The 26,373-nt window shown below is 51.8% G+C and overlaps 2 protein-coding genes across 2 annotated transcripts; both read right to left on the bottom strand.

Annotated features, from left to right (window-relative positions):
• Positions 1–8,095: 8,095 nt before the first annotated feature.
• GLMP (glycosylated lysosomal membrane protein) lies at positions 8,096–13,323 on the bottom strand. Its single transcript, XM_066608731.1, has 6 exons — positions 13,208–13,323; positions 10,828–11,085; positions 10,536–10,739; positions 10,155–10,373; positions 9,754–10,031; positions 8,096–9,649 (listed from the first exon to the last, which is right to left on the bottom strand). The coding sequence occupies exons 1-6, from the start codon at positions 13,280–13,282 to the stop codon at positions 9,481–9,483; spliced, it is 1,203 nt and encodes a 400-aa protein (XP_066464828.1). The 5' UTR covers positions 13,283–13,323; the 3' UTR covers positions 8,096–9,480.
• Positions 13,324–14,835: 1,512 nt separating this feature from the next.
• On the bottom strand, positions 14,836–23,282 carry CCT3 (chaperonin containing TCP1 subunit 3). The gene is made up of 14 exons (XM_066608730.1): positions 23,129–23,282; positions 19,742–19,803; positions 19,611–19,661; positions 19,470–19,532; positions 19,253–19,349; positions 19,051–19,168; positions 18,685–18,871; positions 18,432–18,581; positions 16,652–16,784; positions 16,296–16,377; positions 15,950–16,130; positions 15,529–15,774; positions 15,315–15,446; positions 14,836–15,197 (listed from the first exon to the last, which is right to left on the bottom strand). The coding sequence occupies exons 1-14, from the start codon at positions 23,154–23,156 to the stop codon at positions 15,090–15,092; spliced, it is 1,638 nt and encodes a 545-aa protein (XP_066464827.1). The 5' UTR covers positions 23,157–23,282; the 3' UTR covers positions 14,836–15,089.
• Between the last annotated feature and the right edge of the window lie 3,091 nt (positions 23,283–26,373).

The raw sequence follows: 26,373 nt of genomic DNA, 5'->3' as shown, positions 1-26,373 counted from the left end.
TGGATTTGGGGATTTTCTGCCCTCTGTCAGGTTGGATGGGGGCCGTCTGTGGACAGCCATTGTCAGGTCTCTCCAGAGATGTTCCATTGGGTTCAGGGCTCTGGCCACTCAAGGACATTCACAGAGTTGTCCCTCCGGTGTTGTCTTGGCTGGGATCTTAGGGTCATTGTCTTGTAGGTAGGTGGCCCTTCTGGCCAGTCTGAGGTCCCTTGTGATCTTAGTTTGGGGGCTCTAGGAAAAGTCCTGTTTGTTCTTCTGTGTAAGTATTATGGAGGCCGCTGGACTCTTGGGAACTTTCAGGGCAGCAGGGATGTGTTTGTAGCTTCTCCAGATCCGTTCCCCCACACAATCCTGTCTCTGAGCTCTACAGGCAGTTCTCTTCTCCTCCTTGGTTTTGGCTCAGATATGCATTGTGAGCGGTGAGATCTTATATAGACTGGGGGGTCTTTTATGTCCAATCAGATGAATTTACCGCAGGTGTCTCCAATCAGGGTGTAGAAACATCTCAGAGATAATCAAAAGAAATGTGAGGCCCCAGAGCTAAATGTCGTCATGCCAAAGGGTGTGAATATTTATGTCAGTGCAAAATGGTAGTTTTTCACTTTTAACAACTTAGAAAGATTTCTCCCATTCTGTTGTCACATTGTCATTATGGGGTACTGAGTGCCTGTACCCCATGTAGATATTACATAGATTACCATTATGTTGCCTTCAGGACAAGTTGGGCAGATGTTACCCTGTAAAATCTCTTGCCCTGGAGGTAATTCTAGGAGGTGGTCGATAGACAGAACGGTAGATATGAGTTGGATAGATAGATGATTCTCAGAGCTGTCCTACAAGCCATTACATTGTATTCAGACAAGTTGGGGCAGATGTTGCACTATAAAAGCTCTTTCCCTCGGGGTAATCCTAGGAGGTGCCAGGTCCCCTTTGGAGAGCCACTCCTGTCAGGTGTTGTATATTGTGGGTTGTCACTGAGGTTGACATTGGGGTCGGGGCTGTGGGAGGCTCATGTGTGGACTCTCATCAATCCCTATACAATTATTTACCTGTCCCATGTGCTAGCAGTCACAGCACATTACGTACCTGGGCAATGGAGCCAACAATCTCCTGCTTTACGTCAGATTCTCCTTGTACTGGGGTCAGAGTGCAGAGCCTATTAAAGGGAGTCTGCAGCAGTTCTGCCGATGCAAAAGTGTTAACAGCGCTTATACGGGCAGGGGAGCGCAGCTGAAGCAGACCTATGTGTATGATGTTAGAGTGAGCATACTCGCTAAGGCAAATTACTCGAGCGAGTAGTGCCTTATACGAGTATCTGCTCGCTTGTCTCTAAAGATTCGGCAGCCGACGCGGGTGAGAGGTGAGTTGCGGGAGTGAGCAGGGGGGAGAGAGTGAGAGAAAGATCCCCCCCCCCCCCCCGTTCCTCCCAGCTCTCCCCCGCCGCTCCCCGAATCTTTAGAGACGAGCGGGCAGGTACTCGCATAAGGCACTACTCGCTCGAGTAGTTTGCCTTATCGAGTATGCTCGCTCATCTCTAATTCCTTTCCACGCATCGCTGCAAGTGCTCTGGGGGCGGAGCTTCTTCCTCAAGTGCTTTGGGCGTGGAGCTTCTTCCTTAAGCGCTCTGGGGGTGGAGCTTCTTCTTAAAAGTGTTCTGGAGCAAGACTTCTTAATTGATGTGGCGGTAGTGGGGGAGACTTCTTATTCAAGTGCCCTGGGGCAGGGCTTCCTTATAAAATGTTCTGGGGAGGACTTTTACTTAAGTACTCCGACGCGGGACTTCTTTCTCAAGTGTTCTGGAAGCAAGGTTTATTTTTCAAGTGTTATGGGGATGAGACGTCTTTCTCAAGTATTCTGGGAGTAGGGATTCTTTTTCAAGGGTTCTGGGGACACGACTTTTTAACTGCTGTTGGGGCGAGACTTCTTTCTCAAGTGTTCTGGGGACTAGCTTCTTCCTTAAGTGTTTCAGAGACGAGCTTCTTCCTCAAATGTTTTGAGACGAAACTGCTTTTTCAAGTGTTCTGGGGATGGGACTTCTTCCTCAAGTGTTCTGGGGGCAGGAGTTCTTTCTCAAGTGCCCTGGAGAAGGGGTTTCTTTTTCAAGAGTTCTGGGGACAGGGCTTTTTTCTCAAGTGTTCTGGGGCAGGACTACCTAAGTGCTGTGGGGGCAGGTTTCTTATTCAAGTGCTTCAGAAGAGGGCTTCTTTCTGAAGAATTCTGTGTCAGGCTTCTTAAGTGGTCTGAAACTTCTTTTTGAAATGCTCTGGAGATGGGGTTTCTTTCTCAAATGTTCTGGGGGCAGGGCTTATTTCTCACGTGTTCTTGGGTGCACTTCTTTTTCAAGAGTTATGGGGGTAGAGCCTCTTAAAGGGGTTCTGACACTAGCAAAAAAAAAATTGTACTCACCTTGCCTGGCCAGGACCGATCGCCAGGCATGTCCCTTCCAGCCAGCATCTTCTTCTGTGGCTTGTAGAAGCAGAGCAGGAGCGGTCAAAATGACCGCTTCCTGCTCTGCTCCGTCCGTCAGCCACTTCCTAAGTTAACGGACGGGCCGCCCACAGCAAGCACGTCACAAGTAGTGCTTGCTGTGGGTGGCCCGTCAGTCCTGGCTGAACTCCAAGATTCTGCGCGTGCGTAGTGGAGACGCAGCCCGTCCTGACTCCTGTCAGAGGGCATCTCTCCACTGCGCATGCACGCGATCCCGGAGCGGCGCGGCTCGTGGAGGAAGAAGCAGAAGAACAGCGCCTGCCGGGAGATGCCCCCCCCCCCCCGATGTCAACAACAACAGGAGACAAGGTAAGTATCATGTTTTTATGCTTTAACAGCAATTAATCGTGGGTTCCCTGTGTCCATTAGGCAGACCAGGGAACAATGGTTGGTAAAGCATAAAAACATTATTCGTGTCAGAACCCCTTTAAGTGCTCTGGGGACAGGCTTCTTCCTCAAGTGCTCTGAGGTAGACATCCAACCAGGAGACAAAATGTGAGAGCTGCATTGCTATGGGGCTTCTTCCTCTCCTGGTCAGGGCTGAATGTGACATCCTCACCAACAGAGAAGGAAATATTACCATAGCCGCGCTCTTACTTCTTTCCCTGTCCGGAAAATCAGCATATGGACTGGGAACCTAAGCATTGGACCCCATCCATCAACTACTGATGACGTCAAGTATTCTTGGTGCAGGCTTTTTCCTGAAGTGCTCTGGGGAAGGGACTTCTTTCTCAAGTGTTCTGGAGCAAGACTTCTTCCTCACGTGCTCTGAGACAGGACTTCTTCCTCAAGTGTTCTGGGGTGGAACTTCTTTTTCAAGTGTTCTAGGCGAGGCTTTTTTTTCAAGTCTGGGAATGGGATGTCTTCTTCAAGTGTTTCAGGGATGGGACTTCTTCCTCAAGTGTTCTTGGGAAGGGACTTCTTTCTCTAACGTGTTTTGGGGACGGCTTCTTTTTCAAGTGTTTTGGGGACAGGCTTCTTCCTCAAGTGTTCTGGGGCGGGGCTTCTTCCTCAAATGTTCTGGAGACTAGCTTCTTCCTCCACTGCTCTGAGACAGGACTGTTTCTCAAATGCTTTGAGATGGGACTTCTTTCTCAAGTGCTCTGAGACAGGCTTTTTTTCTCAAATGTTCTGGGGATGGGACTTCTTCCTCAAGTGTTCTTGGGAAGGGACTTCTTTTTCAAGTGTTTTGGGAAGGGACTTCTTTTTCAAGTGTTTTGGGGACGGCTTCTTTCTCAAGTGTTTTGGGGACGGGCTTCTTTCTCAAGTGTTTTGGGGACAAGCTTCTTTCTCAAGTGTTCTAGGGGACAGGCCTCTTTCTGAAGCACTCTCGCTCTCCGTTCAGTTAGCTGCTACACATTTCTGACAGACAGCCGTAGCATCCAACCAGGAGACCAAATCAGCTGTTAGTCAGAACTTTGGAGCAAATGAATGGACAGAGAGAAAGCAGAGTGCTTGAGGAAGCAGTCCTGACCCGGAGCATATGCAGCAAACGTATAACCTGATTTTATCAGTCATGGTGATACTAACATCAAACACATATTTACGTCTCAGCCGCACACCCCTGCCTCTTTGTAGAGCTGTCAGCAGTTTTAATTTGGCAAATTTGCTGACATTGCTGCATACTATTTTACCAAAATGCAGTACCAGCTCCCAGTCAGTAGAGGAGCTGTTGTCGCTGTTGTCCTTAATATATGAAATTCTAATAAGAGGGCTGGATGGAGGACGATAAACAGTTAATAATTCAGTCTCTTGGTCACAGCGCCAATTCCTAGTACTCAGCGGTAGAAGTTGTTTAACCAGTTTTCCCAACAGTGATTGTAGACACAAAAGCGTGAAATTCCGAATTCACCATGAGTCACCCCAGCCAGAATAAACAGCCATTGTCATGTGATGGTAAATGGGGGTCAGCTCCTAGTCACACCAAAATTTATATTCCACAGTGTGACAATAATCATTGTCGCTGAGACTCATTCACATTTTACTGGAGTACTGTTGCAATATCAGACCCATCCTGAAGAGGAGTGTGGCGCTTCTTTCTAAATGAAAGCAGTTTTCTTAATGCTGAACAACTCCTCTAAGAATGAACCTTAGGGATTAGGGGGGGAGCTCCCTACATACAGATATATGCAGCCACCACTTGGGGGAGCTCCCTACATACAGATATATGCAGCCACCACTAGGGTGAGCTCCTTACATACATACAGCGACCACTAGAGGGAGCGCCTTACATTCCTTACATACACATATATATATACGGCCACCATCAGGAGGAGCTCTCTACATACAGATGTATACAGCGTACACTAGGGGGAGCTCCCTACATACAGATATATATGGGCACGATCAGAAGGAGCTCACTACATACAGATATATACAGCGTACACTAGGCGGAGCTCCCTACATACAGATGTATATAGCCACTACTAGGGGGAGCTTACTACATACACATGTATACAAACACCACTAGGGAGAGTTTACTGTATACAGATATTTACAGCGAACACTAGGGGGAGCTCACTACATGCAGATATATACGGCCACCATCAGGAGGAGATCACTACATACAGATGTATACAAGCACTACTAAGGTGGGGCTTACTACATACACATGTATACAGCCACCACTAGGGAGAGCTTACTACATACAGATATACAGTATACAGCGAACACTAGGGGACGCTCACTACATGCTGATATATGCGGCCACCACTAGGGGGAGCTCCCTACATACAGATATATATGGGCACGATCAGAAGGAGCTCACTACATACAGATATATACAGCGTACACTAGGCGGAGCTCCCTACATACAGATGTATATAGCCACTACTAGGGGGAGCTTACTGTATACAGACTTATAAAAATCAATGGCAGCAGTGTAAGTACATGTGCAGCTAGGCCCCCCCCCCCCCATCCTTCCTGATGGCCGCTGTCAGTAGCCCCTGTCACATGCCCTACTCTGAGAGAATCAGTAAGTATTAATCCTCTACCCAATAGTGATGGGCTGATCACTCAGACCCACTTTATCACACTGATTAATGACTTCTGTCTTCTAGAGATCTGTAGCACTGCAGTGTCAAAATCGAAAAGCAGCGGAGAATGGTCACCGACAGACCCCTCCATCTCCACATTTAGTATCCACCGGAGAGAGGATGTGAGCGAAAACACACTGCGAATAAATGCCAGCATCTTCAACGGTGGACATGATGACAGCATAGTGCTGGAACCAATCTCATCCATCCATCGCATATCCAACCTGCCTCCGTCTCCACAGCTCCACTCTCCCCATGACCACGTGGACTCAATGACCATCCATCCAGAATTAGAAAGACCAGATGCACATTCTGCATATGCTTGTGTGTCCTACCTTGAGGAGCAACGTCATGTGGTTTCTCCTCCATCTCCCAGCATCTCCAGCATGGGTGAGTCTCCTGGAAAATGTTCTGCAGATCTCTAGAGGGGTCAGAGGTGTAATAATCTGCAGGATACATGACTATGTATCGGTTGAGAAGTAGATGGCATGATGCTGTACGTTGCTAGTCATATGTATACACTATATTCAGGGCACCGCAGTGGGGTCCACTATCACCCCAGTCACACTCCTCGTCATCTGTCCCCTTAGACTTGTTGTGTTTTATAACATGACGATGTAACCAGATCTTTATTGAACTTACAGAGACCGATGTTGGAGTTGACCCTGAGACCGGCGAGCGCGCCATGGAGTAGCCATACAATCTCGGTGGGCAGCTGAGTGAGAATATATATCCTGGAGGCCCCAAACATGATGACAAGAGGAGATCCTGCTGCTGCGGACAGTGATACAACACTCTCCTTCCGTCTCACAAGTCTTTAGACTTTACACATTGACCTTTGGCTTTTTACAGACCAAACCTGCCCTTTAAGGAACCGGCTACCCCAGACAGAAGAATGACCTTGCCTATGACCTTCAAGATGAGCTTTGCATAAGACTTTACGAGACAGGTTCTCCATAGGTTGCCATAAGCAAAACAGTGGGCATGAGCAGACATGTTTACAGAAAAGGGCCTCAATTATCCATCCAAGCATAAAGTATCACCCTGTAGTGAGGTTGGCTTTGTTTAGGGGGGAGGAGCTAAGGATTTCTTTTGGTTAAAATAACGCTTATTGAAACAAGCACATTCAGGGAGAGAATATATCCGGGGGGTGGGGGGACAGGGACACTGACCCCCAACATCCAGGATGAGCTCTTTTCAATAAACCGATACAAAATTGGAGATCCCCTTTAACCCCCCCCCCCCCCCCCTCCCCCATCCAACCACATATTACATTCTCATACAGAAGCTGTGAAACATCCCAACCACTGCAGTTACAGCAGGATGACACATGGGGGCACAATGGACAAGTTTTCGTCTAGCCTTAATTCTGGCAGCTTTCACGGGCTGAACTTGAAATACTCTGGTAGGTGTGCAGCTAATTTGAGTACAACTGCATAAAAGTGTGAACACGCCCGGGCTGGTGACTTGTACTTTATGCTACAGCGCAGAAGATGCTACTTTAAAGTTTGAGCAATAAAATATTTTGCTTTCTGCAGCATTGGACTTGATTTTTCTTCTTACTCCTAGAGTTGTACAATACAAGTATAACCATTAAATTCCTTTACTTTTCTTATACTCCAGTCACATCCAGAGCTGCATCAAGAAATTAGCTGCTTCTAACTAGAACTGCAAATCCCAGAATGAAAGTTGTCAAAGAAATGTGTCAGCTCCCTAGCAAATGGGGAACAACATGGGCTGCAGCTTTGGATGTGACTGGAGTAAAGCGGTGCTGATCATATATAAAGAGGAAGAGTCCTTTTCAACTGACCACTCCTCAATAGTGGCGCTCATTTAACGGGACTGGAGGATGATCAATCGCTCGCCCCTCCCATTCACTTGGATTTTTTTGTATGGGGGTTGGAGATAATGAGTAATATCGGTGCTCCGATCCCGGCCACCAGTTCCTCATGAGCTCTACAGTACACTGGTGCCCAGGATCAGAGCTTTTCTTCTTCGATAGGAGGCCCAGGCAGTGCTACTCAGCGCTGCCCCATGCCCTTTTTTTTATATATTTTTTTTAATTGACCCTTTAGTCCCAGACAAACCAAGATGGCGGCAGCGATTCTCCGACTACCTGATGTGCACCGAGCACTGGTGGTATAACCGTAGTCTAAGATACGACATGCTGCATTGATTGGCCAGCACCGGTCACATGAGCAGCACTGGCCAGTCAGAGCAGTTTGTAGTGTCTTAGACCACCGACATGCTACCCAAGCACACTGTATCAGGTCATCGGGGGGCATCAGTGCCGCCATCTTGGTTTGGCCAGGAGCACATCCCCATTCACAACGGTTAACGTACTGCTGCAAAGGATTTTTTTTTTCTGGTGGCAAAAAGCGACCCAACCAACTAACGAATGAGCGTTTACGGGCTTGTCAGTGTCACGCAGGGCAGCGACGGAGCGTTCCTGTGAACATTTGTGCCCGACTGCCATCCTGCATAGAAAGTACCTGAAAGCGGTTTACCAGTGAAGCAGCACTTCGTGATAGGGAGACCGGAAGGCGATAAATTGGAAACACGCACAATTTTACAAACTTGTCTTTTTATTGAAACTTACAAAAAAAAAAAAAAAGAGCGAAAAACATAAAAATACTCCAAAAACGTTCAAGTAAAAATGACATTTAAAAAAACACATCAGTAGTCAAGAAACAAAGCGGAAAGATCGCCTCAGACCAGCCAATCAGAAGACTGAAAGTCATGTGACACAGGCAGACAATGTTTCCATTTTGCTTTACTTATGGAATATTTCTCCTGAGTTACATCATCTCTGCTCCAGTCACATCCAAAGCTGCACCGAAAATTCATCAACACGATGCATCACTGCTTTACAGTATGGGGGAGATCTTTTTTTTCTACTGTACTGTGCTAAGTCGTCTATTCCAGCCATAGTAGACCGCAGTAGAACATGTCCTGTCCTGACACAACCAGCAGGGGGCAGTGGTCAGATGTCCAGCAAATGGATAGGGAAAGGTAAAGCAAAAACTATTGATGCAGCTTTGAATGTGAGTGGAGTAGAAGACGTCACGAACATAAAATTATTAAAACAGTGGCAAGAACTGGTCAATTCTAAGGAAAATCTAACCCAACGATGGCCTTAAAGGAATACTCCACTTTTTAGCACCTTTATAAGTAAAGAAGAGGGTGTACAAAGTTTTCTGTCATCCGAGAGCAGTGCATTGTGGGAGCTCAAATGGTAAATGCAGCTTAGAGATGATCCATTAGCTCCTCCTCTTTCAGACATGTGACCTAAGCTATGGTCTGTATCCAAGGGCAACCGGCAGAACTGTGAATACAGCTCTGGATGTGAGTAAGGAAAACAACTTACATGCCGCGGCCCTTTAAGGCGAGATTTGGGAGGGGCTAAGTGATCATCTATACACGGCCGCGCCGCAGAGTCCCAACGTGGCATCCAATAAAGATTATGAGTTCAAAAAGCTGCCGTCAAGAACATTGGTCGCCATGACTACAGATGGTTTCCGAGGAAGAGGTTCCAGGTTGCCCATAGCAACCAGTGTTCAGCTTCCATTTTCCAGTGAAAGCCAAATTCTGATTGGTTGCTTAAGTGACCGAATCGGAATATTAAGGCGGGACTTGGAAAGGTTGCTATGGGTAACGAGGGGCGGTACCGGCATATTAGGGTCATAGATACAATGACTGGTGTGAAAGGCGGCCGTGTGCGTTACGACCACAAGGAAGAAGGCAAGATTACTGGGAGAGGAAGGAGTTCTGCCGCGGCCTCTTGAGCACCACCCGGAGGCTGTTATGAGGCCGAACACCACAGATGACCAGACCAGTCATTACAATTGTGCCATCAGCTTCGCAGGTCCCTGAGTCTGCGCCACCAAACCCGGGTTATTGCCGTGTGAGCGTCAGTATGTGCAAACGATGGGGGGAGTTGTCCAGGCAGGCCCCGCCTCTAGTTAATGGGCTGATAGTTGGTGAAGACCGTCTTTTTAAGGTACCAGACCAGGATGGTTCCCATTATCAGCAGAACCAGCGGCAGTCCCAGCGCCACCGCCATGATGCAGATGACCAGGACGGAGAAAGAGTCGCGAGGAGGAGTGCCGTAACCAACCAGCGCCGACCTGCAAGCGGGAAGCCATCATTAATGCAATGACGTAACCGGAAACAGTCAATATGGAGGACATAGGGGGAGACAGAGGCGGGACGGTGATACCGCGGCACTCACCATACTAGGTATTTGTTCTTATCGTAGAAGTCGCCATCCGCAATACCGAAGGACACGTTGAGAGCCACCATATTGTACCGGCTGCCCAGCTGCTCCCCGTAGAAGGCCTGGATGATGCTGCGGGCGGGCAGCGTCCTGTTCATGTCCTGAAGTCCGTGGACAACACAGGGGAGGGAGTCTGACCTGGTGCCATTCTGGGACCCATACGCCACTGACTTCCACTGGAAATAGCCCTGGGCGTGGCTGGCATTGGGGGCATCGGGCACCAGCTCTATCACCTGGGGGAAGACAGAGGGGGCAGTAAGTCACTGTGGGCGCCAAATCCAACACAAATAGATGAATTGCGAGCGCGTTTTCCACAGCGCAAGAGGCGAGCGAAACCCGCTGCCAGCACCTCGTACCTCAAATATAGTCGGGGTGTACTCGTCATCAATGGAGCGCACAGACCGCTTTTTCTTGCGACCCGATTTCTCCTCCAGCGTGAACATCTCCAAAGCGAACCGGGAGCGGTTTCCCCGAGGCTGCACCCCCGACATCTGGAACTCCAGCTTGGTGCAGTTGGCGGTGTGAAGGAGCCGAGGCGAGGAGGCGTCCCGTCCGTGTCGGTCGTATGCAGTGACCTGTGATAGTAAAAGTTGCAACATGTAAGAAAGCAAAAGTAGTGTGAAGGTGGCTTATTTTCTTAAAGGGCCGGTAACCCTTATAAAGCTGTATAACAGCGAGTAAAGTGATGCAACAGGGGCGCAGTTTCTATTACATCACCCAGCGCCATTCCTACTCACCTTGAAGCTGATGCTTCCATTTCGGAAGCTCCCCGTGGGATCAGTCGCATTGACTCCGGTCAGGTGGAAGGACAAGGAGGAGGAGTTTAGGGTGTTGTTGGCGTTCTCCCAAATAAAGTTCGACAGGTCATAGGAGGGGTAGAAGTAGCGCTCAGCTGCGCCAGAGAAGTTTGCTGTGTTGTTCACATCATTATATTCAAATATCTGGAAAATAAAGCCGGACATGTAACCAGGCAAAAGCATTGTGGGAAAGGTCTTAAAGCGATGGTGAGATAGTCCTGCCCCTGCGTACCCTGGTGAAGGCGAGGGCGGTGGAGTAGAGCACGCTGTCCGCTGGTTCAATGGCGATGGCTCCGGAGGGGTCTGGCGAGAGCAGTTTGGTCCAGTTGAGCCGTAGCTGGCTGTGCTCTGTCTCCGTGTAGATGAGCAGGACGGCCGGCGCCCCGATGGAGCTCCACACGTAGTGGATGGTGCTGCCGTTCCCCACCGCCCGCGTGTGCAGCAGGTTCACCGCGGAGCTGGAGGAGCCGGGGTTAAACTGCAGGTAGATCTGTGGGGAGGAAAACATCATTATCAGCAAGATGGAGAAAAGGGGAAGGGGAGCGGCAGCACAGAGACGGGAGCAGACCCCCTTAGGCGCCCGCGACAGCCGACAAGTCAGGGAGGGGACCCCCTTAGGCGCCCGCGACAGCCGACAAGTCAGGGAGGGGACCCCCTTAGGCGCCCGCGACAGCCGACAAGTCAGGGAGGGGACCCCCTTAGGCGCCCGCGACAGCCGACAAGTCAGGGAGGGGACCCCCTTAGGCGCCCGCGACAGCCGACAAGTCAGGGAGGGGACCCCCTTAGGCGCCCGCGACAGCCGACAAGTCAGGGAGCGGACCCCCTTAGGCGCCCGCGACAGCCGACAAGTCAGGGAGCGGACCCCCTTAGGCGCCCGCGACAGCCGAAAAGTCAGGAAGGGGACCCCCTTAGGCGCCCGCGACAGCCGAAAAGTCAGGAAGGGGACCCCCTTAGGCGCCCGCGACAGCCGACAAGTCAGGAAGGGGACCCCCTTAGGCGCCCGCGACAGCCGACAAGTCAGGAAGGGGACCCCCTTAGGCGCCCGCGACAGCCGACAAGTCAGGAAGGGGACCCCCTTAGGCGCCCGCGACAGCCGACAAGTCAGGAAGGGGACCCCCTTAGGCGCCCGCGACAGCCGACACGTCAGGAAGGGGACCCCCTTAGGCGCCCGCGACAGCCGACACGTCAGGAAGGGGACCCCCTTAGGCGCCCGCGACAGCCGACACGTCAGGAAGGGGACCCCCTTAGGCGCCCGCGACAGCCGACACGTCAGGAAGGGGACCCCCTTAGGCGCCCGCGACAGCCGACACGTCAGGAAGGGGACCCCCTTAGGCGCCCGCGACAGCCGACACGTCAGGAAGGGGACCCCCTTAGGCGCCCGCGACAGCCGACAAGTCAGGAAGGGGACCCCCTTAGGCGCCCGCGACAGCCGACAAGTCAGGAAGGGGACCCCCTTAGGCGCCCGCGACAGCCGACAAGTCAGGAAGGGGACCCCCTTAGGCGCCCGCGACAGCCGACAAGTCAGGAAGGGGACCCCCTTAGGCGCCCGCGACAGCCGACAAGTCAGGAAGGGGACCCCCTTAGGCGCCCGCGACAGCCGACAAGTCAGGAAGGGGACCCCCTTAGGCGCCCGCGACAGCCGACAAGTCAGGAAGGGGACCCCCTTAGGCGCCCGCGACAGCCGACAAGAATGGGTAGCGAAACCCCCCTCCGTGACACTTGGCGGATCTCACGCGGCCTCAATTATACAAGTCTCACTCACATAGATGTATGCAATTACAGTATGTGAAAAGTGCGCCGTTCGCGCTGCATGCGGTCTCAGCACATACGTGTATTTTTACATTCACTGTGCTTTTCACACCCACTTATTAAAAAAAAACAAAAACACACAAGACGACCGAATTCCGTCTCTTTTCCCTCCGTCTCCTGGCAACATTCATAACAGCGTACTGAGTATACAATACAACTGCGCATTTGTTGCACTTTTACGCGCTTATCTAGACTTTACCGATCCGCACCAGGTGGGACACGCTGCGATTTTAACGCACGGAAAAACCCTAAACACACCGGTGTCAAACAATGGCGTCCTCTGCTGCCCGACTACAACTGTAAATAATACGGACACCGAACACGCCGCTGCGAACGGCCTTACAGCAACAACATGTGCAGTCCGACGACCGCCAGGCTCCTTGGTCATGGGGCATGTGGGTGGAGTCACCATTGGGGGGGGGGGGGGAGCAGTGATGAGCAAAGGTCAGAGGGAAAACCATCACCACCCCCCTATACAGAGAAAAGATACAACATACACGAGGGGACTACAACTCCCAGCACGACCAGACAGCCCCCAGAAACATTATGCAGACCCTTGAAGAAAATACTCAACAGCTAAAAAAATCCCCCTTAGAAAACAGGAACTACAACTCCCAGTCAGAAGCATTATCCCTCCACAAGCATCTAAATGCCGCAAGACTACAAGTCCCAGCATGCCCGGCTACATAAGACGCGAGCAGCGAGTCCCGAGCCACAAGCAGCGCCGCGCGGGGAGTATTCTGGGAGTTGTAGTCTCCCCGCACGATACCGTCTGACTATGACCGTCTCCGCGCAGTCCTCACCCGGCGGCTCTCCTCGTCCTCGGGGACCCCCAGAGTCCCAGCCGCCAGTAGCAGCAGCCAAACACCCGCATACATGACTGCTGCCCGGCGCTTCCGTCTGAGGCATGTGACCCGTGATCAGCTGACCTCAATTAAAGGGGCGGAGTCGCAAAGCTTAAAGAGGCCGCACGGCTCACTGACGGCCCCTCCCCCACACGGGCTGATTTGTGGGGCGGTTTATCAAAACTAGTATACAAACAAATCAGCTTCTTGAGAAAGGAAAGCTATCTGGTTGTCATGACAACTACCTCTACATTACCCATAATGAGAGACATTTTTGATCAGTCATGGCTGATCACATTACAAGCGATAGACATCATACGTGTGGCGAATACAGACATCATACGTGTGGCACCAGCCGCCAAGTTCAGTTACATGACGCAAGTGTAGACACAGATGTACACGGAGGGACTGTGGGGCCTCGATGGCGGATGAGTCCGATGTAGTCGTAGTCTGCTCTGCTTTTCGGTTCTCTATTGCAAATTTTTTCAGTATAGTAGAGACCGCACAGCAGGAGGGTAGAAGTCAGCAGGATTGTAGTAGTGGCCATCATTTACAGAAATAGCGCCTCTGCTGTGTGTGGTTGTGTGCGGTACTGCAGCACAGCTCCGTTCTACAGACCAGCAGATATGTGAACACGGGAGACACTGGCTCTGGGGCAGAAAATATAGAGGTGCGGGAGAGACGAGTTCAGCTGTCTACTGGCCGAGGTTCAGGAGGGTGCAGCCGATGGGCACCATGGGTACCAGAGAGGTAGACGTGTCGTTGGCATAAAGCTGGTACCGGAAACCATGGGAGTCCATGAGCTGCTGTAGGCCAGAGGTGCAGATGGAGAGGACTAGAGAGTCCCAGGACAGAGCTGACAGACAATTACAAGGAGGATGCTACTCAGGTAGTTATTCCTGGCAACATATAAAAGTTGAAATCACTAAATGATAAGTGAAGCTTCCTGGGCTTGTAGGGGGGGGCGTCACAGCTGCTGCGTTTCCTCTTCTTCCTTATTTGCATTTCATGTTCTCTTCCCATCCCCCCGCAGCTAAGGAGTAGCAGCCTGATCGCCGCACACTTGGGCGTCTACCCTTCAGAAGGGGCTCACTGTTCCTTGGACATCTTCTTCAGGCGACAGGTCATCACTTGTTGCTGCGGTTCACTGAACGGCTGCTGTGCTGAGCGATCAGACTACGGCCTCCGACATACTTGCCGCGTGGCACCCAAGAGGCTCAGGCACAACTACGATCAGCCATCCGATCTACGGACAGCCAGCACACGGATGCACTTGCATGTGTCAAGTCTCCATCATGCAGACAAGATCAGGACATGTGATGAGGTTTTCATGCCAATCATTGATATGCATGAAACCCCAGCAGTGCGCTGCATAGGCTGTAATGGGTGCGTGTGCTTCCCGTGAGCCAGCCCCGGAGCACACGGACCCAGATACACTAAGGAATCCCGTCATTGTGGCCTAAGGGAAGATCCCTTCGTGTCTGCCTCTTATGGCTGTAACAGAGAATAGGGACACAAAAGGAATTTGGCACCCCCTGCAGGATGAGTGGCGGTACTGAATATAAAGAAACCAGATCTCAGACGCATTCAATTTGAAATGAAGAAGCTTTATTGTTCTCGGGAGCAGGAAGTGCGCCAACTTGTGTGGCCCCTACCCTGTCTACCTTCATGCCCCCATCCGCTCATACAGTAATAAATACAAAAAAACAACGGACTCCCGCCAGAGCGCAGAATACAGGAACACTCCGAAGTATCTGATATCTTTCACAATGTCTCCCCAAGTGCTGGTGGCACTTCCAGGAGGCATCATCATGGGTCCCGCTTCCATGCTGGGAGGTGATCACTCCTGGGGGTTCTCTGGAGCTGCTGGCGCCGCCTTCCCATGATCGTCTCCCTTCCTCTTGTGGCCGGACACAATGTCATCAATACGGAGTAGCAAGATGGCGGTCTGCGGGTGGAAGAGGACACATCACTTATATACAGCATAAGCCCACTGAGCTGGTACACTCCCAGACAGGAAGACGCCACATTGCCATGCATCTTTGGTGCAGCGCCCCCTTCTTACCTCTACTGCGGTCTTGTAGGTTTGCAGTTTGACCGCTAGGGGCTCCCAGATCCCTAGGTCCTTCATATCCACCAGCACCCCGGCCTCACCGTCCACGCCCCAGCTCTGGCAGCCGTCCTGTGTGTGTTTTGCCTGTAGGCAGATAATGAAGGTAGATGACCAGAGCTCCCCACTGTCACCCTGCAAAGGACACCGATGCGGGCACTGGCCTTACCCGCAGTGATGTCAGCACCCGGATAGTGCTGGCGCCGCAGTTCTGAATCAGAGTCCTAGGAATGACCTCCAGGGCCTGAGCCACAGCGCGGTATGGCCACTGCTCCACACCAGTCATGGTCTTGGACTTCTCCGTGAGGACATGGGCTACACTCATCTCAGTAGCACCCCCTCCTGGCACCAGGTATGGGTCAACCATTACATTGCGGCAAACTTGCATGGCATCCTGGAGGTTGCGCTCCACTTCCTGTGAGGAAAACAATGCCGGTTATAGGTAGATCATTCTACAACATGAAAAGACGAGAGTCTGCAGATGGCGCGCCGCGGGCAGAGCGAGGCGCGCCGCGGGCAGAGCGAGGCGCAGAGGCGCGCCGCGGGCAGAGCGAGGCGCAGAGGCGCGCCGCGGGCAGAGCGACACTCACCGCCAAGATCTCCTTACTGGCTCCGCGCAGCATGATGGTGCAGGCTTTGGGGTCTTTGCATTCGGTGATAAATGTGAAGTACTCATCTCCGATCTTCTTGATCTCAAAGAGCCCAGCGCCCGTCCCCACGTCCTCCTCCCGGAGCTCATCTGTGCGGCTGGCAATACGAGCTCCACAGGCCCTGGGGGAGAAGTTCAGTCAGACAGCAGCAACTTCACCACAGGAACCCATCTGTTATATGGGCATCGTACCATCCTGGCAATGAGCTCTTCTACAGGAGGGGGCTGCTGATATCACATGATGCCCCTATGTACATACCACCTATACTGGCAGCCTGGCGCCTTACCTGGCTATTCTGTTGTTGTCAGTCTTGCGCACCCTCCGGATGGCGGTGATGTTGGCTTTGACTAGGTAATGTTGAGCGAGATCTAGAAGAAGGGGAGGGAGTTACACCATTACTTAAAAAAAAGATCCGCCCACAATCTGTATCCATCGTTATAAAGTTCACGAGATCCTAACAGCGCCCCCTTGTGACTATCATTAGTTAAATCTCTACAATGGGGGACGAGGTGATTAAGTGTCCATCACTCACTCCATTACAGCTATAGCCTCTCCTCTGGCCCCTAACAGCTGAAACCAGGGAACAGCAGCATCTATTTCTCTATCCAGCACAGCCGTAGGGTGAGGAGCAGCTCTTCTTACCAGATATCCCCTTCTCTGTGATCAGCAGATCGGGCTTCAGTCTGATGATGTCCTCGCAGATCTGCTGGATGTATTCTTCTTCCATCTGCAGGATTCGGGCAAAGTCCTCCTCCCGGGTTATCTCGATCTCGGTCTGCAGCAAGAGCGAAAGGAGGTCACTATGGTAAGTGCTCAGAGCCGATCCACCTACCTAATACCACAGTATCACAAAGCCACAGGAGGTACCTGCTGCCACCACAAGGGGGAGTTTAGTGCATCCAGATTACACACTCATTGTCAGCACCGATACCAGCCTGAGAAGTTGTCGGAGTGGAAGGAAACTTTTTCTGTGTGATTGTTAGTTGATATAAGCAAAGGCCCTTTTACACAGGACAGCAGTTGGCCAAACGACTGCACGAGACGTGATACAGACGGGTATAGGGGTTCTAGTACCCTGTTGTACCGCCTCTAGTCAGGATACGAGATGTGATACGGGTGGGCATAACTGAACTGTAACTCAGCCTCCAGATCGTGTAAACTCGTAGTCTGTGGGAGTTGGCATCCCAGATGGTCTCATATATGTTCTATTGGACATAAATCTGCTGACCGGGCAGCCACGGAAGTGTGACAATGTTGTGGGGGCTTCCTGTGACCCCCTTGTGTGCGCGGCCGAGCATTATCCTGCTGCCTCTTGGAAGCCGCCATGAGAGGAACACATGTGACTGCAGGAGGTCCTGAACATATCGTACCACTACTAGGGGTGACCGACTGTCGTATGCAATGGCCCCCCCTAGATCATCACATCAGCAGTGGGTAGTGCGCCACTCCACAGCAAAGCCATGATTGAGGGGCTCACCCCTGAGGTCTCCAAACACAAACACAGCAGTCGTCAGTGCCCAAACTAAACCTGAATTCATCGCTGAAGACAACCTGGTTCTACTCTGTAGCGCCCAGTTACATTGTTCATAACATGACAGCAAACACAGGCGACGGTGTGTCAGAGGCCGTACATGAAATGGGGGCCATGAGACCAAATGCCCTTCAAGCCAAGAGCCTGGAAACAGTTCCAACAGACACAGGAGTGTAACAATAGCGCCACCTGTCTCTGGACGGCATACAACGGAACAGTTGGAGCTGCTCATGCTTGTCGGATGACTAGACGCTGCTCTCTACTGGTCGTCTGTCGGGGGTCCTGAGCCCAGTCACCTTGTGTGCCCTCACACATCCACTGGTCCCAACATTCTAGTCAGATGGTTCCCTCTACTGGTGGTCTGTAGGGGGCACCCTGAGCTCAGTCACCTTGTGTGCCCGCATCCACTGGTCCCAGCACCTCCTAAGAGACTGGTCAGATGCTCCTCTCTACTGGTGGTCTGCAGGGGGCGTCCTAAGCCCGGTCACCTTGTGTGCCCTCACACATCTACTTGTCCCAACACCTCCTAACAGTCCGGTCCATATGGCCCAGGTGGGGGACAATACATGGATACGACCATCCAGCTTCTCACATCCCTATAATGCGCCCCTCTCAGACTCTGGTAACGGGGTGACATCTCTTCTCTACGTTGTAGAGGCGTCTAGTGGTCAACAAGCTCTACACGAGCAGAAGAAGAGGTCACTACACACAATGAGTCTCCAAGAGCCTTTTATAGGCCAAGGGGGGGGAACCGCTTTTAGGGCCTCAGGTGACAAGACTGTTCATCTAATCATGCCACAACTCTTATCATTTACATATCAGCCTGATATGGAACCGCATGCCAGGGCCCCTATAAGCACAGAATGTTTGCCGGGGGTCCACATGCTGTACCTGGCTCTCGCCCTTCTTATACTCCAAGGAGCAGTCCAGCAGGACAATGCGTGGGTTCTTGATTAGTCTTCTCATCTTGGGGTGGGTGACGTCCTTGTTCACCATGACGCCTTTCAGGACGCAGGAGTCCTCGATGATCCCGCCTGGAATCTGGTGAGGACATGAAAAGCAAGTCAGGATCAGCAATCTCAGCCGATCGCTGGAAACCTGGACGAGGCACCGGGGGCCTCACACCTCTCTCCACAGGACTGACCTTCTCCACTTTGGCATACTTCTTTATGTCAAACTCCTTTCTGCCGTTCTCCTCAAACTCCACAGTCTTTACTGCGTCCAGGGCGATGTTACAGGCCAGGTCTGCCCAGCGCTTAATGGCCTTGGTGTTGACAGCACTGTTAATGATCTTCAGCATCAGCTGCCGATCACTTGCGTCCACCGGAGAGCTATGGAAAGGGAGAGCGCGAGGTCAGCACGGTACAGTATATAGATATATACACCCCCCACCACCACCACCCCCAACATAGGTCGCCATTCCGAACACCACATGGTATGCAGCACCAACTTGTCATTCAGGCCCCCGATAAGCAGGCGGAACCTTTAACAGCAGTTGCCAAGTGGTCACCTGATCTCCTTCAGGGTGGCGATCATGTCGTCCAAGGCCTTGCGGTAGGCGCTAATCACCACGGTCGGATGCATCTGTTGCTCCAGGAACTGTTCAGCGACTGCCAGCATTTCCCCGGCTGTGGAGAGAAGAGCGGGCAGTGAGAACAGGCAAGACTACCAATACCACCTTGACAACCCGAAGAACTGGGTGCCAGCCTCACCCAGGATGATGACTGACGTGGTGCCGTCTCCGACCTCCTCATCCTGCGTGCGGCTGATCTCTATCATAGACTTAGCGGCCGGGTGCTGCACCTGGATCTAGAAGAGACAGGAAGAGGGGAAGCGTCACCCGCAGCACACTATACCGCCCCTTACTACGTAGCAGGAGGAACACAACCCATGACGACACCGATTGGCAGTAGTTTCGCAATCACCCACCTCTCGCAGAATGGCGTTCCCGTCATTGGTCATCACGATGCCTCCCATGGGGTCCAGCAACATCTGAAAAGTAAGAAGGATTTACTACTATGGACTCTTTAGTGCTGGAGCGGAGAGCTTACAATTGAGGAGGCCACTCACCTTCATCATGGCGCGGGGTCCCAGGCAGGTGCGGATGATGTCGGCGATGGTCTAGAAGACACAACAGAGTGGTCAGGGGGCTCCACCGGGTACTAACAAGGGAGGAGCTGCTGCGACCTCCGTTCACTTACCTTCGCGGCGTTTATGTTTCCGCTCTGCACCTTCCTCCCCGACTCTCGCTTGGTGTTCTGACCTGAGACACAAACATTTTGTTAATGATCAGGAAACGACCCATAATGCACCTCACCTAGCCGATCCTGACAAACTGCTGCCTGCTGCAATCATAATCTGTACACCGTGTGCTACATGGCCGGGTCAGAGTTGAACGGAAAGTCCGTCCCGCTGCTTTCTAACAGTGCATCATCACTGCTGACAAGATCTCTGCTTGCTGTCAGTGAATGGGAAGACTGTTTATATCCAGAGGCTGAACCCCTCCCTGACCTGAGGCTCTGCTCACACCTCCTCATAACTTCCAATATTCCGTGCCGCTATAAGAACAAAAATGTCAGTGTGCCGGGCGCGTCGCATGACGACGGTAACGGTAGCGTCATCCCACCATAAAGGAAACAGCGCTGAATGCTGTAAGAAAGCCCAGCGGTATATACAGGCGGACGAAAAAATAATTTAAATCTAGTATGGGTCTCAATACAAAACCCAGCAGATATCTGAGTGTTTGAGTGTAATCACAGAGTAATCACTTGCGTGATAAAGGGCAACTGTCGCCCCGGGAGCACAAAGTGTCAGTAGTCACTGATCGGCCCGTTTCCACTCAGGACTTCTCGCTCATCTACGGACGACCGCCTGTTCGCAGCGAATGGAGGCAGAGATCTCCACAGAACGGCTATCACTCCGATGTGGAAGCATGCGACTGATGGTCGTCACCTCCAACAACTCCCTTAGGGCTCCTTAACACTGGCGAGAAAAATCTGGCGATGCGAGACTGAGTGAAAACGCACGATTGTGAAACCAATGATTTTTAATGGTTTCCTTTGCGAGGTTTTCAGTCCTGCGATGCTGCACGGAGAAAAAGAGAAATCGCCGTATTTTCTTACTTTTTGCGATATTGCTCATTGCTTTCAATGATGTCAAAAGTTGAAAACTTACAGCATACGTGGTGCTGCTCTCCCAAATGGGACTCCTTACGAGTCTTCGTCAAGCTTTGTGAGGCGAAACGTCGCGGCTGCCTGCTGGCGCTCAGTGGAAGAAGACCATGATCCCCTGCCGCAGCTGTGACAGCCACGCCGGGGATGAGGGGAACCCCCCACAGGAATGCCAGGATTTCTTTTCATCCAGAGGATTGCGATACCGGGCCATGAATCACGTGATATCGCCACCGCCAGCGTGCAGGAGCCCTGGGTATTAGTGTATCTTGACGTCACCGGAAGCTAGGCGTTTGACAGGAAGAACGCCCCTCTCAAACCCCTAGCTCCCGATTGGCGGAAGATCCCTAGGTCCTGGAAGGTGCACAGGTCTGTGATGTGCGCTCCCTGTGTGTTCCCCGGCGCAGTGGTGGCCCCGGTTACCCGGCGGTGTGTAAAATTAAGTCGTTTAATGTACTCGGACATGCTGAACTGGTGTGCGATTCCCGTGTGCAGCAGGAGTGTGCTCGCTACTGTTAGCCGCGCTGTAAAGTGGGGGGTTGCGGGTACGGCGCGCTGTGGGATCCCCTGTCCTGCATGACAATGCGCCGCTAGCAGTCTTTAGTCAGCCGGCACTGTGTGCTCCCTGCTGGGGTATGAACGGGGGTTATGGTTACACCACCTGCGATTTTTAACTCACATAATGCTGCCAGGGATGGGTGCCGGCCTTCTGGGGAAGCACCGATGAAGCTTCTTCACGCCGCTGCTGGCTCTCCGCTTCTGAGCACGCTGTGCCCTTCTCCACCGAGAGGGGTGCCGTTGCTAGCACCTAACACACTTTCCGCTGTGGCACCGTGCCTGGGTGGCGGTCGTTGTAGCCTACATCCATAGTGCCCTGCCAGGACCTGCTCTCCTGCTGCAGCACCATGCCTGTCCGTCGGACGAGGTAGCCGACATTCATAGTGGGCTGCCAGGACCTGCTGTCCTGCCACCTCTGCAGCCAATCACGTCCAGGGGGTGTCACCCACTGTCAATTTTGACTCCACCAGCACTTCCTGGTGGCATCAAGATACACTAATACAGGAGCCCTGATGATATCTTCACAAATTCTGACCCTCTTTGCCACGGTTTTTGGCGTAATTCTACTGGTGACACTGCCCTGCCAATGAGCAAAATGTGTGTGCAGAATTTTGCCACTGAAAATTGCGTTTCTGGTGTCACTTCTTGTTGCGGAAATGGAATTTCTGTGTCGAAATGCGGCAGATGGAGTTGACCAATGAAAAGGGCAAATTCCCCAAGCAGATCTGCGCCAAAACGCCTCAGATTGTCCCGTGTTTCAAACATAATTCGTCGCGTCTGATGTGTGAACATATTCCACCGCAGAACATCCGCACTAACTGTGCTACATGTGAACGCACCCTTAGAGGGGCTGTCCGGTGACACCCATAGGACAGGGTATGACTATCTGATCGCGGAGGTCCGACCGCTGGCAGGCTTACTGTTTAGGAGAACGGGGGGGGGGGGGGCAGAGCGTCTCTGAAGGAAAGAAGCGATGCGCCCGTCTGCTGGCACAGCCTCACTACACTAGTTTCACTCCACTCCCATTGAAACGAATAGAATGTGGGCAGCGGACCAACCTCCATTCACTGCGGGGCGCTCTGCACCCCCGATCCCAGCGGTCGGACCACCAGATAGGATCGGGGGAGGCGTTCTGCGTATGCAGATAATATTTCTGCTGGATGATCCCTGGGAGTCACAACACGATTTCAGCTACTAAAGGTTTCCACTCATTGACAGCAAGCAGAGATTTAGGAGGTTTACATGGCAGATTTTGGCGCCACCTAACGTCTTACCGCAGATCCGGACAAAATCCATGGTGGAAATTTTTACCCATTAACCAGCATCAAGTTCGCACGGCGCAGCGCAATAGTCAGCAGACAAACATGGCCGATCCACGGACGACTGGTGCGATTATAGAGGCAAGATCCGCACGGAAGCACGCACCATATTATGCCATGCGAACGCGTGGAAACCGCCAGAGAGACCGGGGAAAACGTTACCTCGCTACAAGGCTAGCGCTCCAGCAGCGGCGGCCATCCTCGCACGGCACCGCGGGCGAACACACAGGTAGTCACCCATCACACCGGTTGCTAGGCAACAACATAAATGCTTCCAGAAGTCACGACTCTGGATACAAGCGGCCCGGCGCTCCTCCGTATTTGCGCCATAACTGTGCGTTATATACGACCAAGTGACCTTAATTAATATGCTGCCTCATTTACATAACTGTAGGCTATAATAATGGCACTAATTACTATTGGGAGGCACACAGAGCAGCTGTGGCCCTCAGGGGCCCGGACTATGACTGGCCGCATCTGCACTCTCGGGGCCTCCGCTCCGTCTACAGGAAGCTCTGCTCCCGACCTGGCGGATACTCACTCAACACGAGCACCGGGCGGCCCATCATCCTGGCGGCGGCTGAGAGCTGAAAGCGAAGCCGCAACGGGAAGAAGAAGCTTCTGGAGAAAGAAAGAGCAGAGCCGCCTCCTGAGCGCACACTAACCAGACAGCACGGCCGGACCGACCAATAGCAACAGCAGCCGCGACGTCTTCGCCAATCCGCTTACAGAGGGCGGGGCAAGAAGGGCTAGGCTGCGCAAGCTTGGTTGGGCTCGCGCTCGCCGTTGAAGCCGCATGGTAACCGTTTCGGTTGTACGCATGCGCCAACGTGACGGCTATACAACCGCTTGCCGGGAAATGTAGTCCTTACGTTTGCTACTATAGTGACGCTACGTCCTTCTGGCGTAAGACGCCTGAAGCTGCTCAATAGACAAGCTATAGGCCTCAGTCTTGCATGTCGGGAGTTGTAGTTTTCCTGCCAGCAGGGTGGATACACCCTCACATGACTAAATTAGGAAAAGATGCTGCAGTGTGTGATGAAGCAGCTCCACAGTGACACCCAGTGGGCACATCATCATGAAAATGTCAAACCTGTCACTGTGGCCTGCTTATGTCAGAAATAAAATGTACACCTGAAATTACCTGGCATTAATACTAAATCTGTCCGAATGATGTTAGCCATGCCCCTCACGGTAAACTGCGCCCACTAACGAGTGATAAAACTAGGACGTTTTCACAGAGGATCCCGTGGTTTGTGACGTTTCTATGCCAAAAAACTGGTGCAAATTGATTTTTGTCCCCCAGAGAGTTCAATAAGATTTGGTGCAGAGTGTTAAGGCAGCAGAAGGGAGTCCCAAGCTCTTGCTCATGACCTGAGGGTTGTAAGTTCAATCCCCACATGGATCGGGCAACTGGCTCAAGGCTGACTTGCGGGCGGAAATTCAGCGGTGGGATTTACCGTGGAATTTCCACCCTTGGAAGCTGCCATAGGATTGCGTTAGCAAACGCAATCCTAGGCAGACGGCCGTGGTTTCTCCACACAAAATTGCGCACATCAAACTAACCGCAGCATGCACTATTTCTGCGAGCCCCGCACAGAAACGTCACTGCCCGGCCGTCGACTCCGGTCTGTGCATGCGCCGGCTGCCTGGAAAGCCGGCACATCAAATGGCGGGAGCCGCGGGTGAGTACGCGCTGCTCTCTGCAGGCGCTCGGGTTGGGTCCCGCGGCGAGAATCCTCGCAGCCGGATCCGACCCGCCTGTCTGCAGGCGGCCTTAGCCCTCCATCCTTCTGAGCGCAGTAAAGTGAGTACCCAGCTTGGTGGGGGGGTAATAAATTACTTGAAAGCACTGTGGAATAATTTGGCACTATACAAATAGCAAGATTTATGTATTTATTTTTAAAGGGATACTCCAATTCAAAATTATTTCCCTGATAACCAACATGTCCGGAGGGTGACGGCGCCTGCCATGGAAATCTGGTGTAGTCACTCTGAAGGTGGAGGGCCTGGTGAGCAGTAATGGCGACCGCTTCCCATCATGAAGCGTTTGGCATTTTTGAAAATGTGAAACCATAAGCAAGCTGGCTGATGATGGATCTGCTTATGGAGCCCAGAGGACAACCACAATTCCAAAACAGTGTAAAATAGAATACAAGGATCTGGAGATCTCATCTAACCATATTGTCTTCCCAGTAGAGGATAGAACATATCAGAGGGGGGGGACATTTTCCATTTTATTTTTAAAAAATGAACTCATTTAGAAATTGATGGCAGCAACACATCTCACAAAAGTTGGGCTAGGAATAACAGAAGGCTGGAAAAGTAAGTGGTACTAATGAAGAACAGCTGGAGGGTCAATTTTCTACCAATTTGCATGTTAGAGAGGCTGAGTCTCTGGGAAGCAGAGATGGTTAGAGGTCGCCAATCTGTGAAAAACTGCTCTAAAAATTGTGGAAGAATGTCAGAAAAATGTTCAAAATAAAATTACAAAGACTTTGAATATCCCCCATTTACAGTGCATATCATCATCAGAAGGTTCAAAGAATTTGGAGAAAGTCATGTGGACAAGAGACAAGGTGGACGGTCAGTATTGGATGCTGGAGATCTACGGGCCCTCAGGCGGCGCTGCATTATATACAGGCATGATTCTGTAATGTAATCCCTGCAGGGTTCAGGAATACTTCCAGAAATCATCATCTCCCACTCACCACTATATTCAATCTTTCTCTGACCTCTGGCATCTTCCCCTCCTCATTTAAACACGCTATCATATCCCCACTCAGAGACATAACTTGAAGCTCCTGGGCCCCAATGCAAAACCTGAAACTGGGCCACCAACTATAATGCTTTATTCATAGTACTGGGGTCCCTATATGGAGAAGAGAGGCCTTATGGCCCCCCCAAGGCTCCTGCGCCCGGGTGCAACCGCATCCCCTGCATCCTCTATAGTTACGCCCCTGTCCCCACTGCTAAAGAAACCGACTCTTGATTCAACCGATACCACCAACTACCGACCCATCTCCAACATACCCTTCATCTCCAAACTACTAGAACACCTGGTTTACTCCTGACTTATAAGCTATCTCTCAAAAAACTCTCTTCTTCATCCCCTACAGTCCGTCTTCTGCCCCATGCACTCAACAAAAACCGCCCTGACTAAAGTGTCAAATGACCTCCTGACGGCCAAATCTGGCTCCACCTCCCATCCTCCTCCCCTAGCTGTTGGGGTCCCCCAGGGTTCGGCCTTTGGCCCCCTCCTCTCCCCCTTGCTATTTTGGTCCCCCAGGGCTCAGTCCTCGGCCCACTCTTCTCCTTGCTGTTGGGGTCCCCCAGGACTCAGTCCTCCACCCCTTTCCCTTTTCCCCTTGCTGTTGGGGTCCCCCAGGGCTTGGTCCTCGTCCCCCTCCTCTTCTCCATCCACACAGCCCCTATTGGACAAACCATCAGGAGATTTGGCTTTCAGTACCATCTCTATGCTGACAACACACAGTTATACACCTCCGCCCGTGACATCATAGCAACATTCCTCCAGAACACCACTGACTGTCTGTCCGCTGTCTCTAACACTATGTTCTCTCTCTACCTAAAACTGAACCTCTCAAAAACTGACCTACTGGTGTTTCCGCCCTCCACTAACCGACCTCATCCTGACATCTCCATCTCAGTGTATGGCGCCACCATAACTCCTAGACAACACACCCGCTGCCTTGGGGTTATATTCAACTCCAATCTCTCCTTTACCCCCTACATCCAATCTCTTGCCTGGACATGCCACCCGCTCTT

The sequence above is a fragment of the Eleutherodactylus coqui genome, chromosome 6 (genome assembly GCF_035609145.1).
Source record: "Eleutherodactylus coqui strain aEleCoq1 chromosome 6, aEleCoq1.hap1, whole genome shotgun sequence".
Lineage (NCBI taxonomy): Eukaryota > Metazoa > Chordata > Amphibia > Anura > Eleutherodactylidae > Eleutherodactylus > Eleutherodactylus coqui.
Note: the sequence above shows the minus strand (reverse complement) of the source record. Positions and strands in the feature narration are given on the sequence as shown.